A 14,796-nucleotide genomic window follows, 5' to 3' on the forward strand; every position below is an offset into this window, starting at 1 on the left:
TACCTGTAACTCACATTTCGTATCTGGAATGAAATACACTCAGTTTTTTAAAATCCAGTGAAGTGTGCTACATGTTTTTTCATTACACATGTACCCACCAGAATTAGCTAGTCCACACTCGTGGCATCTTCCTGAGTCAAGGGAGTTAACTGACTATAAAAGTCTAGTTACCACCCCTGGTCCAAACAAGGCTGGAATTATTGAGTTATGTTTTGGCTGCAGCCTCGTTCTGACCAATAATGATTTATTTGAAGAAAGAAAATGAAACGGATAATGGGGATATTTTGTGTGTATTGCCAGTGAGGCTTTCAAGAAAACATTTGCAATGGTGGCATCGATGTTTGTTACAAACTAAGATTCAGTTGAAGTCAAGATTTTCTTGTACTCAGATAAAAGTTGACTTGTTTTCCTTGTCCAGGGCCTGAGGTTTATTTCTGTGTTTTGCAACAGGTTGCCGATAAGTTCAACCAGCTGCGAGAGTTCCTGACAGGCCAGCCCTACACACAGCACATCGTGACGCCATTCTTTGCTGTGGAAAATAACTCCCTGGGTGGAGAGGATGTGCAGGTTATTCCCACTTTCTACGTCCTTAGGGATTCTTGTGATTAAAGAGCACAAGGTATTGTTGGGAGTCCAGTGTACTGGGATGATATCTCCATGATAGTTTGATAAATACCCTGGACCAATCCGCAACCAAAGCCTCGTGTCAGCAAAACTATCCATTTCTTTTATCCCTAACTTACCACAGGGTTTGTCTAGCTCAGGAGATTAAAATCAACAACCACGACAATATGACAGTGACCTCGATAGCCCTTGATACAAATAATCGAATGAGAAGAGTTTTCCTAAGTACAGTGAAGTGAAATGTGGTTCAACATTATTGCACTTATATAGCGACAGGAATATGCTTGTGCTAGTCCACACTCATGCCATCTTCCTGAGTCAAGGGAGTTAACTGACTATAAAAGTCTAGTTACCACCCTTGGTCCAAACAAGGCTGGAATTATTGAGTTATGTTTTGGCTGCACTGATGAATCCATACATAGTCCAATCAAAATCGCATAACGAAATCGACATTTGGTTTGTTAACTGCAGTGCAGATTTCAGTCGATTGCAGGATTTGCAAAGCATGTCTACCGACAACATAGTGTGAACAGATATTTTCCAAATCTTTTCATGGTTTTAATCTGGGTGCTCATGTGATTTGATGCAGTTCGCGAAGTAAGACCCATTTTATTGGAATATACATCTTGATTATCGATAAGATTGTCTTTACTGGGTGCCACCATTTTATTTGAAGCAAATGCAAGTGACATGAGAAGTGGAATGTGATTGGTCAATAGGAGGGACGTAGAAGGGACATAACTCGTAATTGCCACTAGTGGCGCTACAATCGAGCCCATAAATTCCAGCTTATTTTGGCAAGGTTGGAAACAGGACTTTTACAGTCAGTTAACTCCCTTGCCTCAGGAAGATACACTAGTGCTAGCTGGCTGAGCAACCATGCCACAGTTTAACGCTCAGACACAGTTCACTGACTCTGATGCTTAGGGAAACATTATTGTTTTGAATACAATGTTAGAATACCTCTGAACTATTAAAATAAAAACTTAAACAAAGTATGTGACTGAGACTACAGCTGTAGGACTTTGATTTAATGTGGAGCCTTGGTGGCTGGAAGTACAGTCGAACCCCATTATCTCGAACGTAGTGGGACTGTGAAGTAACTTCGAGATATCCGGACATTTGAGATAACGAGGCATTGACATTGTAATGTAAGGTGGTCGGGATGGAGAATAGATTTGAGATATCGGTACGTTCAAGATAACTAGGTTTGACTGTATGTGCATTCTGTCATCTTCATCATCTACTTGTGGTGTCTCCTCGGGCAAGTGACTTTGTTCGAAATGTGCCTTCTAGCCCCTAACACGCAGCATGGCTTGTATACTCCCCAGGGAGTTGAGAATGATTGTTGAGTGCACACTAATCCAGTGACAGAGGTAATAAAAGCGCTTTGAGCATGCCCCTGTGTGGTGTGGAAATATGTGCAATATAAATGGCCTAAATATATTATTATTATGATCATTATCCACTTCGACTTGCTCCAGATTGATAAGCTGCGTCAGCACATCGAGCGAATCGCCAGCCAGGAGTCGTACATGGGGGAACAGATGCCGATCAAGTGGCTCAAGTTTGAGCAGGATGTCACGGAGAGGGCAGACACAGGCACACACTACGCCACCATCGACCAGGTGAGCTTCAACACATTGTCACTGTGATGGGGATGCAGTGTAACAATGTATAAGTGTTGCTGTTTATGGGATTAAGTGTAACATTGTTGCTGTGATGGGGATGTAGTGTAACATTGTTGCTGTGATGGGGATGTAGTGTAACAATGTATAAGTGTTACTGTTTATGGGATTAAGTGTAACATTGTTGCTGTGATGGGGATGTAGTGTAACATTGTTGCTGTGATGGGGATGTAGTGTAACAATGTATAAGTGTTACTGTTTATGGGATGTAGTGTAACATTGTTGCTGTGATGGGGATGTAGTGTAACATTGTTGCTGTGATCAGGAAACAGTGTATAAGTGTTGCTGTTTATGGAATATCAAGTGTAACATTGTCGCTGTGATGGGGATGCAGTGTAACATTGTTGCTGTTATGGGGATGTAGTGTAACATTGTTGCTGTGATGGGGATGTAGTGTAACATTGTTGCTGTGATGAGGATGTAGTGTAACAATGTATAAGTGTTACTGTTTATGGGATTAAGTGTAACATTGTTGCTGTGATGGGGATGTAGTGTAACATTGTTGCTGTGATGGGGATGTAGTGTAACATTGTCGCTGTTATGGGGATGCAGTGTAACATTGTTGCTGGGATTCAGGTATATTTTTGTTTGCTGCACTCAGCAATATTCCAGCTGTATGGCGGTGGTATGTAAATAATCGAGTCTGGACTAGAGCATTGATCCCCGCAATTGGGACCTGACAACCTGATCCCATTTGTCGCCTCTTATGACAGAAGGCCATGGAACTGCTATTTTCAAAACATTGTTGCCATGATGAAGTAGATCGCCCTGTTGATAGAAAAACATGGACTAGTATATGTAATGAGATGTAGGGGAGGTAAATACTGTGACTTGCGTGATTGCTATTCAGTGTGCCCCACTGGCATGGATCAATGTTCAAGTTTTCCGTCTCTGGCATGCCTGGTCCAGACTCCATCCTTTACAAGCTACCATGATATAGTCAATATTTACTCACTCGCTTGCTTCTCTCAGATCACCGAGATGGCAAGTAACCATGGCATCACAGACACAGAGGAGGTGAGGACACTCCTGGAGTTCTACCACGACCTTGGCGTCATCATCCACTATGGCAGCGCCGGCCCTGCCCACAACGTACTCTGCAACACGGTCATCCTGAAGCCACAGTGGCTGGTGGATATGTTCAGGAGGATCATCACTGCTCGGTCCACTCACGATCAGGTAAAACCCGGTGGATGTGTTAAGATCTGTTAATGGTGTTTTGTTCCAGAATGAGAATTAAAGTGGCTGTACTTCAGTGGTGTGTTCTGTAACTAAGTGTTCTGTTCTTCCTCTGTGGTGTGTTCTGTAACTATCTTGTTCTGTGACTAAGTGTTCTGTAACTATCCTGTTCTGCCTCTGTGGTGTGTTCTGTGACTATCCTGTTCTGCCTCTGTAGAGTGTTCTGTGACTATCCTGTTCTGCCTCTGTAGTGTGTTCTGTGACTATCCTGTTCTGCCTCTGTGGTGTTTTCGGTGACTATCCTGTTCTGCCTCTGTGGTGTGTTCTGTGACTATCCTGTTCTGCCTCTGTGGTGTGTTCTGTGACTATCCTGTTCTGCCTCTGTAGTGTGTTCTGTGACTATCCTGTTCTGCCTCTGTAGTGTGTTCTGTGACTATCCTGTTCTGCCTCTGAAGTGTGTTCTGTGACTAAGCGTTCTGCTCTGCCTCAGTGGTGTGTTCTGTAACTAAGCGTTCTGCTGTGCCTCAGTGGTGTGTTCTGTGACTAAGCGTTCTGTTCTGCCTCAGTGGTGTGTTCTGTGACTATCTTGCTCTGCCTCAGTGGTGTGTTCTGTGACTAAGTGTTCTGCTCTTCCTCAGTGGTGTGTTCTGTGACTAAGTGTTCTGCTCTGCCCCAGTGGTGTGTTCTGTGACTAAGTGTTCTGCCTCAGTGGTGTGTTCTGTGACTAAGTGTTCTGCTCTGCCTCAGTGGTGTGTTCTGTGACTAAGTGTTCTGCTCTGCCTCAGTGGTGTGTTCTGTAACTATCCTGCTCTGCCTCAGTGGTGTGTTCTGTGACTAAGTGTTCTGCTCTTCCTCAGTGGTGTGTTCTGTGACTAAGTGTTCTGTTCTGCCCCAGTGGTGTGTTCTGTGACTAAGTGTTCTGCTCTGCCTCAGTGGTGTGTTCTGTGACTAAGTGTTCTGCTCTGTCTCAGTGGTGTGTTCTGTGACTAAGTGTTCTGCTCTTCCTCAGTGGTGTGTTCTGTGACTAAGTGTTCTGCTCTGCCTCAGTGGTGTGTTCTGTGACTAAGCGTTCTGCTCTGCCTCAGTGGTGTGTTCTGTGACTAAGTGTTCTGCTCTGCCTCAGTGGGACCTCCTGAGTGACAAGTGGGACCGGCTGGAGAAGTTGGGGATCCTGGAGGAGCCGCTGCTGGACACGCTGTGGAGTGATGCCCTGGACCAGAAGCCCACCCTGCTAGCTCTCATGGACAAGTTTGATCTCATCTGCCGCAGACTGCCACCACGTGGACAGGTAATGCCAGTGACCCAATACTCCCTACGTCACCTAACTGGTCTCATCTCATTCCAATTCCAGACTTTCCTTGACTGGGCTTCTCCACAACCTACGTCCGTGGACATCTCTCCAACACTAAGCTGACACACTGGGAAATAACTGAGATACTGTTCAAAGTGGCACAAGCCCAGTTTACCCAAACTCTGGAATGTTTGTGAAAGCTGTCATACTGACATGTATTGCACATGCATTTGCTAAACCTCTGGGTGCGGTTGTACAAAACAACCTCAATGCTACGACTATCGTAAGTCTATGTAAGGTATGGGAGTTACGATCAACTTAACGCTAAGATCGCTTTGTACAACAGCACCTAGGTGGGTTTTGGGTAGTTTTCCCAATACCTTCAATCTTGCACTTTCATTGTCTTTAATATCATTGTCCATTCTTTCACATTGTCGACATACTCAGACCTATTGACACTTGTTGGCATATGTTTATGTTTGGCATCCCACATACCAAGATGACCCTGAAGATGCGGGTTAAGACGGGTCTTCAGCAACCCATGATTTTTGTAAAAGGCGACTAAGCTTGTTGTAAGAGGTGACTAACAGGATCAGATGGTCAGACTCGCTGACTTGCTTGATGTATTTTGTTGTATCGGAATTGCGTGAATCGATGCTCATGAAATCAGTCACTGGATTGTCTGGTCCATACTCGATTATTTACAGACAGCCGTCAAATAGCTGGAATATTGCTGAGTGCAGTGTTAAACAACAAACAAACAAACAAACAATACATGACACCAAGTATTTTTTGAGAGGCTATATGTTGAGATGTTTGTTTCAGACTCACCGGGAGGAGACACACAGTTACTACGTCCCCATGCGGCTGGAGAAGTTGGATGATCAGCGCCACCTGTACACGCTCTCCGACAACGTGGCTGTGTTCTACCTTGACTTCAACAACTTCCTCCCAGGTAGGTTCATCTTAGTGCTTAGTAAATCATGTGGCAAACATTGGAGAGATAATGTTTCTTTATATCAGCTTAGGGGGGTGTAAGTATCAGACGTTTTTCCTCTTAACTTCTTCTGCAGTAGATGTTTGCAATGAAACCATGGTAACAGTCACATCACCAATGATGTGTTGTAGACGGCCTGTTCTATCGGATCCTGACCCGAGCAATCAGGTGGTCCCAGGACAGTGGAGGCCGAGACCCCTATCTCTACAGTCGAATAGCCAAATTCTTTCTGGACGACTCTCATGACTTTGTGTTGGAACTGTCACCTAGAGCGTACCACAGATTAAAGGTAGGTCTTGCTTAGCATACCACAGATGAAAGGTAGGTCTTACTTAGCATAACACAGATGAAAGGTAGGTCTTGCTTAGCATACCATGGGTTAAGGTAGGTCTTACGTAGCATACCACGAGTTAAAGGTAGGTCTTGCTTAGCATACCACAGATGAAAGGTAGGTCTTGCTTAGCATACCATGGGTTAAAGGTAGGTCTTGCTTAGCATACCATGGGTTAAAGGTAGGTCTTGCTTAGCATACATTGGGTTAAAGGTAGGTCGTGCTTAGCATACCATGGGTTAAAGGTAGGTCTTGCTTAGCATACCTTGGGTTAAAGGTAGGTCTTGCTTAGCATACCACAGGTTAAGGGTACTCTAGCTGTTCATGCCACATGGTGAACATCACAGAGTAGTAAATGGGAATATATATTCATTCAGAAGAGATGTTTCTAGTTTGAAGGTATGTACAGAGATTAAAGTGCCATGATTTGTTTCACTTGTACATGTGGATGTGTTTCAGGTTGTCGTCGTGGGCATCTCCGACTCCATCTACACCAACCCTGGCTACAACCCCCTCTCCGCAGCCTGTGCCAAGGTTAATCTCCATTCACTGACATCTGTTTTACTATAAATTATTTAAAGTAAAGCAGTAGTTCATAAACAGACTAAGGATGCATTCGATAGGGCCGAACATGAGCAGATCTGGACAGTGAATCATGATTGTTTATTTCTTGTTTGTTTGTTTTTAACGCCTCACTCAGCAATATTCCAGCAATATGATGGCGGACTGAAAAATAATCGAGTCTGGACCAGACAATCCAGTGATTGACATCATGAGCATCTATCCATGCAATTGGGATACCATGACATGCACCAACAAACCTGACCCATTAGTCGCCTCTTATGACTAGCATAGTTACCTTTTATGGCAAGCATGGGTTGCTGAAGACCTATTCTACACTGGATCTTCACAGTTCGAATCATGATTATCTCCCTTTGATTACCAAAGTCATAATTGGTTGTGACTTTCTGCATCCAGGTGCGGAACTTCCTGGAGTCTACACTGACGGACCTGCGGCAACTGTGGATGAAGAGGATTGCCTGCAAGATGTGTCTGCGATGTACGTGTGACAAGGTGTGTGAGCGGCACGGCCTGGCCGGGTGTACCCAGGAGGCCTGCCTTCACTTCCTGGACCTGGACGAATGTCTCACCTCCAAGGTAGGATGTCACAGTTGTTTAATACCACACTCCGCTCTCTTCCAGCTGTATGACAGCACCTTGCAGTCAAGGCCTCGCCTCTGTGGTCTAGTGGTAGAGCGTCTGCCTGGAGAGCAGAAGATCGGGGTTCGATCCCTGGCCGCGTCATACCAAAAGACGTTAAAAGATGGTACTTCTTGTTACTCTGTCTGGCGCTTGGCATTAAGGGGCTAAAAAAGGGTTGGTTGGCTCGGAGTCAGTTTACCGTGTCTGAGTGGGGTATTCATGTTGAACTGCTGTTAGGTATGTCAGTGGGCTAGCACTGTAAATCAGTTCGGACAGTCACACGCACACACAGACACCTCTATATAAGTGCAATAATCTTAGACGCGACGTTAAACCCGATTTCACCTCACCTCACCCGCAGTCAAATCTGGACTCCAATCATCCATGCTGTCAGGGAACATGAAAAAAACCAAGTCACCGAGATTCACCACTCAATCGACTTAGACGCCTCTTACAACCATCATGGGTTACTAAAGGAACAGTTTAACCCAGAATCCCTACAGAGTGTCTTGTCAGGGTGTCTGACCATCAATGTGAGATCCAAGTGTCTGACGCCGTCACCCAGGATTTTGGCTGAAACAATGTGTAAGGTAGCATGACATGCACTCAGATCACCTGTGTCTCCCCACAAGGCATGATACAGTGTTGTAGACTCAGAAGAACTATAGCCAGCCCTGATGTCAGGTCCTCACCAGTGTATGTGAATGTATCTGCGGACTGCATTAGAAGTCATCTATTGTTGTTCCAGATTGTTTGCTGTGAACATAGACGGGTGAAAACTGCTGATGTAAGGAAATGGTTTCCTCAACCCAAAATAGGTAATGGTCTGGAGCATTTCCCTTCCCAATGATAAAAAATTATGTGAGATGTTCAGATAAAGATTTAAAGAATTCTGGATAAGTTTCATGTGAATATTAATGCCTTTTCTTCAAATTGTTGCTCCTTGTGCAAGGGGATGAAACAAGTTGTCTTGAGTAGTACATATGCAACAAGTTGAAGAACACCCACAATTGGAAGGCTGAGTGTTGCAACACCCACCAACCATGACAGCTAAAATCTTATGAAACAATTTAGTTTTTTTGAGAGGTATAGATTGCTGTTTGATTTGCTCTGTAGATATAAGGAAATATGTAACTATTCCATGCTTGCATTTTCCTGAGAAATACACCATAATCATGGGGCAAATTTCAACAATATCATCTTTTATAGGACTTGCTGTCTGTAAGGTCAAATGATGCACTTGTTCTCCAGATATGCCTGAACCGATACTGCCTCGATTGACGTTGGAGATCACAGGGGGCAACATAGAGAAGAACGTCCCGAACCTGCCGTCCTGGATGAAGGGGGCGGCCAAGCTGCTCAACAGTGGGGCCGACGAACAGGACTGGGCGGCGCTGGCAAAACTCATGGGTAGGTAGGACTAGGTACCAGGGGTCAAGATGACTGTAAACTCATGGGTAGGTAGTACTAGGTACCAGGAGGTCAAGATGACCGTAAACTCATGGGTAGGTAGAACTAGGTACCGGGGATCAAGATGACTGTAAACTCATGGGTAGGTAGTACTAGGTACCAGGAGGTCAAGATGACTGTAAACTCATGGGTAGGTAGTACTAGGTACCGGGGATCAAGATGACCGTAAACTCATGGGTAGGTAGTACTAGGTACCAGGAGGTCAAGATGACCGTAAACTCATGGGTAGGTAGTACTAGGTACCAGGGGTCAAGATGACTGTAAACTCATGGGTAGGTAGTACTGGGTACCAGGGATCAAGATGACTGTAAACTCATGGGTAGGTAGTAATAAGTACCAGGAGTCAAGATGACTGTAAACTCATGGGTAGGTAGTACTGGGTACCAGAGGTCAAGATGACCGTAAACTCATGGGTAGGTAGTACTAGGTACCAGGGGTCAAGATGACCGTAAACTCATGGGTAGGTAGTACTGGGTACCAGGGGTCAAGATGACCGTAAACTCATGGGTAGGTAGTACTGGGTACCAGAGGTCAAGATGACCATAAACTCATGGGTAGGTAGTACTGGGTACCAGAGGTCAAGATGACCGTAAACTCATGGGTAGGTAGTACTAGGTACCAGAGGTCAAGATGACCGTAAACTCATGGGTAGGTAGTACTAGGTACCAGAGGTCAAGATTACCGTAAACTCATGGGTAGGTAGTACTAGGTACCAGGGGTCAAGATGACCGTAAACTCATGGGTAGGTAGTACTGGGTACCAGGGGTCAAGATGACCGTAAACTCATGGGTAGGTAGTACTAGGTACCAGGAGGTCAAGATGACCGTAAACTCATGGGTAGGTAGAACTAGGTACCGGGGATCAAGATGACAGTAAACTCATGGGTAGGTAGTACTAAGTACCAGGAGTCAAGATGACTGTAAACTCATGGGTAGGTAGGACTAGGTACCAGAGGCCAAGATGACTGTAAACTCATGGGTAGGTAGTACTGGGTACCAGAGGTCAAGATGACCGTAAACTCATGGGTAGGTAGTACTAGGTACCAGAGGTCAAGATGACCGTAAACTCATGGGTAGGTAGTACTAGGTACCAGGGGTCAAGATGACCGTAAACTCACGGGTAGGTAGTACGAGGTACCAGCGGTCAAGATGACCGTAAACTCATGGGTAGGTAGTACTAGGTACCAGGAGGTCAAGATGACCGTAAACTCATGGGTAGGTAGTACTAGGTACCAGGGGTCAAGATGACCGTAAACTCATGGGAAGGTAGTACTGGGTACCAGGGGTCAAGATGACTGTAAACTCATGGGTAGGTAGTACTAAGTACCGGTAGTCAAGATGACCGTAAACTCATGGGTAGGTAGTACTGGGTACCAGGAGTCAAGATGACTGTAAACTCATGGGTAGGTAGTACTAGGTACCAGGGGTCAAGATGACCGTAAACTCACGGGTAGGTAGTACGAGGTACCAGAGGTCAAGATGACTGTAAACTCATGGGTAGGTAGTACTAGGTACCAGGAGGTCAAGATGACCGTAAACTCATGGGTAGGTAGTACTAGGTACCAGGGGTCAAGATGACCGTAAACTCATGGGTAGGTAGTACTGGGTACCAGGGGTCAAGATGACTGTAAACTCATGGGTAGGTAGTAATAAGTACCGGTAGTCAAGATGACCGTAAACTCATGGGTAGGTAGTACTGGGTACCAGGAGTCAAGATGACCGTAAACTCATGGGTAGGTAGTACTGGGTACCAGGAGTCAAGATGACCGTAAACTCACGGGTAGGTAGTACTAGGTACCAGGGGTCAAGATGACCGTAAACTCATGGGTAGGTACTAGGTACCAGAGGTCAAGATGACCATAAACTCATGGGTAGGTAGTACTAGGTACCAGGGTCAAGATGACTGTAAACTCATGGGTAGGTAGTACTAGGTACCAGGGGTCAAGATGACCGTAAACTCATGGGTAGGTAGTACTGGGTACCAGGGGTCAAGATGACTGTAAACTCATGGGTAGGTAGTAATAAGTACCGGTAGTCAAGATGACCGTAAACTCATGGGTAGGTAGTACTGGGTACCAGGAGTCAAGATGACCGTAAACTCATGGGTAGGTAGTACTGGGTACAAGGAGTCAAGATGACTGTAAACTCACGGGTAGGTAGTACTAGGTACAAGGAGTCAAGATGACCGTAAACTCATGGGTAGGTACTAGGTACCAGAGGTCAAGATGACCATAAACTCATGGGTAGGTAGTACTAGGTACCAGGGTCAAGATGACCGTATACTCATGGGTAGGTAGTACTGGGTACCAGGAGTCAAGATGACCGTAAACTCATGGGTAGGTAGTACTGGGTACCAGGAGTCAAGATGACCGTAAACTCATGGGTAGGTAGTACTGGGTACCAGGAGTCAAGATGACCGTAAACTCATGGGTAGGTAGTACTGGGTACCAGGAGTCAAGATGACCGTAAACTCACGGGTAGGTAGTACTAGGTACCAGGGGTCAAGATGACCGTAAACTCATGGGTAGGTACTAGGTACCAGAGGTCAAGATGACCATAAACTCATGGGTAGGTAGTACTAGGTACCAGGGTCAAGATGACTGTAAACTCATGGGTAGGTAGAACTAGGTACCAGGGGTCAAGATGACCGTAAACTCATGGGTAGGTACTAGGTACCAGAGGTCAAGATGACCATAAACTCATGGGTAGGTAGTACTAGGTACCAGGGTCAAGATGACTGTAAACTCATGGGTAGGTAGTACTAGGTACCAGGGGTCAAGATGACCGTAAACTCATGGGTAGGTAGTACTGGGTACCAGGGGTCAAGATGACTGTAAACTCATGGGTAGGTAGTAATAAGTACCGGTAGTCAAGATGACCGTAAACTCATGGGTAGGTAGTACTGGGTACCAGGAGTCAAGATGACCGTAAACTCATGGGTAGGTAGTACTGGGTACCAGGGGTCAAGATGACTGTAAACTCACGGGTAGGTAGTACTAGGTACTAGGGGTCAAGATGACCGTAAACTCATGGGTAGGTACTAGGTACCAGAGGTCAAGACGACTGTAAACTCATGGGTAGGTAGTACTAGGTACCAGGGTCAAGATGACCGTAAACTCATGGGTAGGTAGAACTAGGTACCAGAGGTCAAGATGACCGTAAACTCATGGGTAGGTAGTACTAGGTACCAGAGGTCAAGATGACCGTATACTCATGGGTAGGTAGTACTGGGTACCAGAGGTCAAGATGACTGTAAACTCGTGGGTAGGTACCACATGGTCAAGTGGCCATTACATCAATGGCGATGGTGTAGGTTTAACAAAACACATGACAGTATACAATGTTTACTCATTGTACTGCTGATGTGTGCCGAAAGGGAATTCAATTGTGAGGCTCTGTGATGCTTTTAGTGTCACTCGATGACTATCTTTAAAGGTTTTGGTTTTAGACTTCTGAAAACACCATCATGAGAGAAACTGCTATCTGTAAAATGGCCAAGTAAACCTTTATGGGAAACCTTTATTATATTTTTATGCAGATTTATCAAATTGCAGGAGGGAGGTATTATTTTCAATTCATTGCTGATTTAATATTTGACCAGGTTTGTTTGTTTGTTTGTTGTTGTTTAACGTCACACTCAGCAATATTCTAGTTATATGATGGCGGTCTGTAAATAACCGAGTCTGGACCAGACAATCCACTGATTGACATCATGAGCATCGATCCACGTAATTGGGATACGATGGCATGCATCTAACCAAGTCAGCGAGCCTGACCACCCGATCCCATTAGTATCCTCTTACGACAAGCATAGTAGCCTTTTACAGCAAACATGAGTTGCTGAAGACCCATTCTAACCCCAGATCTTGACAAGGTTGGCCAGATGCATATTTGAGTTATTTCACTGGAATGTACTTTGTTTAAGAATCATCAAATTACTTGGGATTTTTTGCATTAAATGAATCACTCATAAAATCCCAAACATTCAATGCCAGATTCAACAAGTTAACAACTATTCATTATCAAAACACTTCTAGGAAATCAGTTTTACAAAACAGAAAAATATCTAAATCTTTTGAAAAATGATATGGTGAGGGTGATATTTTCTACAGGTATATTATGTTAATTATTTAAAAAAAAATTGTCAGTATTTAATTCCACAGATGTTTCCTAGAAAATGATTCAGGTAGTCTGTGTCCACATTAGTTGCAGACATTAGGCTTGTATTCAGAGTATTTGTCTTGTAAAAGTTAGAAGGAATCATCTAGATTTTAGAAATACTTACCAATGGAAATGAGTGATAGTGTGAATTCTATTGCTAGATGCACGTGTTGACTACCATGAACCTAAGTTCACTCTATACCGTAGAGGCACATAGAGTATCACCCACCAAAGTCAACAGCTGAGCATTGCAATGTACAGTTAAACACTGTTGTGTCGAATGTTGATGTGTCAAACTTACACTTGTTTCAAAGTAAAAGCTTGGTCCTACCGTATTCCTTCTTTAGTCATCATTTCCGTTTGTGTCGAACCTTGGATAACTTGAAGTATTTACGTAGGCCTCTTCAACTTCGACAGCGGTGTTGGACGGAAGGTACATTAATCTTGAACGCAAAGTTAAACCCCATTTAACCTCACCTCAACCTTTATGTACATTTGAGCATTTGACCTTGGAAGTGGTGAATCATACAATATATCAGCAAGTTTGACTTTCAATAATTGGTTAGACCACTCGCATGTACGATCATCCGAGTTGCGCAGTGACCATGGAATTAGAAAATCGTTAAGATCTGCCTGTTTGTCCTGCAGGTTACAAACAGGCTCGGATTGACCAGATCAACGAGGATCTGAACCCAGCCCTGGCCCTGCTGACCGACTGGGTGCTGACCAGCGGGAACAGCTCCCTCTCGGTCGACCTCATGATGGTGTTCCTGGAACAGATCAATCGAGACGACATTGTGGACGTCATCCAGAAGGCCAAGGGTTCGTGTCGCTTTGCATGATTCAGTCATTACTCTCACATCCACTGCTTACCTAGAAATTCAATAACCACAAACCAGATTCATGTGGAAGTGCACCATTAGGCTTGACAACTTGGTATGCAACGATGCCAATGTACTGTCACTGCAGCGCATATGTGAAACATGCCTTTGATATTGTCCCCAATCCCATGTCGGCAGCCTCAAGCAGCGCCAGATTTGTTCACACTTCACATTTTCAGACTACCAGTCTATCGGGTTAATACGTAGTGGAGGATGCAGTATATATACTACTCAAAAGAAGAACTTTAAGGATCACCCAGTTCTTTCATATTGGTAATGTTAATCTGTCATGGCATGAGAGATTAACTATTGTAATATGAAAGAATCCAGGTGATCCTTAACTTCTTTTGAGTAGTATATACTGACGGAAATAAATAAGGGAACACTTAGTTACAGACACTGTAAAATGACATGCTGTCATGTGTTCCCAAATACATGTTGGAAACATTGCACACATACACATCTCACCATTTGATTCTGATGTGTTGAATTTGTATGCATGCTATTTCAAAAGTACTGACAGTAAAGTTTATTCCCCTGTATTTTTTCAATGGTCCCTTAATGGTTTCCATCAGTATGAGTGGCACATTTAGATTTTTTTATCCTGCTCTGGTTGTTACATACTCTTTTTAGTCTTACTTCATTTTTGAAACCTCTCGTGAAACCATTTGTCTTTTGAAGCTGAGCATGCAAGTTAAATATCTTAAATGGTTGCTAAGACACCTATATACTCACCAGCAAAAGAAACACAAATACCATAAATGTTAGCTCATATATGAAGAATTGCTCTTATTCAACAGATATTAGTTTGGTTTGATGCACAAATAAACCTACTGGTATGTTGTGTGAAGTGAATGTATGCATAACTTATGACGTCATAGATCCATGACTTGAGATGCACTATTTGTCTCATACAGGATTAGCATGTAAAGTTTAGAAAACCTTTTTGCAGAATATAATAAGAGTAAAGAC

At 44.1% G+C, this 14,796-nt stretch overlaps 1 protein-coding gene across 1 annotated transcript in view; it reads left to right on the top strand.

Moving 5' to 3' along the window:
* LOC139478928 (uncharacterized) overlaps window positions 1–14,796 on the top strand; it is a 58,069-nt gene that overhangs the window by 39,482 nt on the left and 3,791 nt on the right. Inside the window, exons 9-19 of the mRNA XM_071261621.1 lie at window positions 451–567; window positions 2,109–2,252; window positions 3,285–3,491; window positions 4,615–4,779; window positions 5,608–5,737; window positions 5,911–6,068; window positions 6,570–6,644; window positions 7,089–7,268; window positions 8,062–8,137; window positions 8,565–8,723; window positions 13,592–13,765. Of these exons, the coding sequence (XP_071117722.1) occupies window positions 451–567; window positions 2,109–2,252; window positions 3,285–3,491; window positions 4,615–4,779; window positions 5,608–5,737; window positions 5,911–6,068; window positions 6,570–6,644; window positions 7,089–7,268; window positions 8,062–8,137; window positions 8,565–8,723; window positions 13,592–13,765 (1,585 nt within the window). The remainder of the gene's footprint in view (window positions 1–450; window positions 568–2,108; window positions 2,253–3,284; window positions 3,492–4,614; window positions 4,780–5,607; window positions 5,738–5,910; window positions 6,069–6,569; window positions 6,645–7,088; window positions 7,269–8,061; window positions 8,138–8,564; window positions 8,724–13,591; window positions 13,766–14,796) is intronic.

This window comes from Haliotis cracherodii, unplaced genomic scaffold (genome assembly GCF_022045235.1).
Source record: "Haliotis cracherodii isolate W230 unplaced genomic scaffold, xgHalCrac1.p SCAF_4, whole genome shotgun sequence".
NCBI lineage: Eukaryota > Metazoa > Mollusca > Gastropoda > Lepetellida > Haliotidae > Haliotis > Haliotis cracherodii.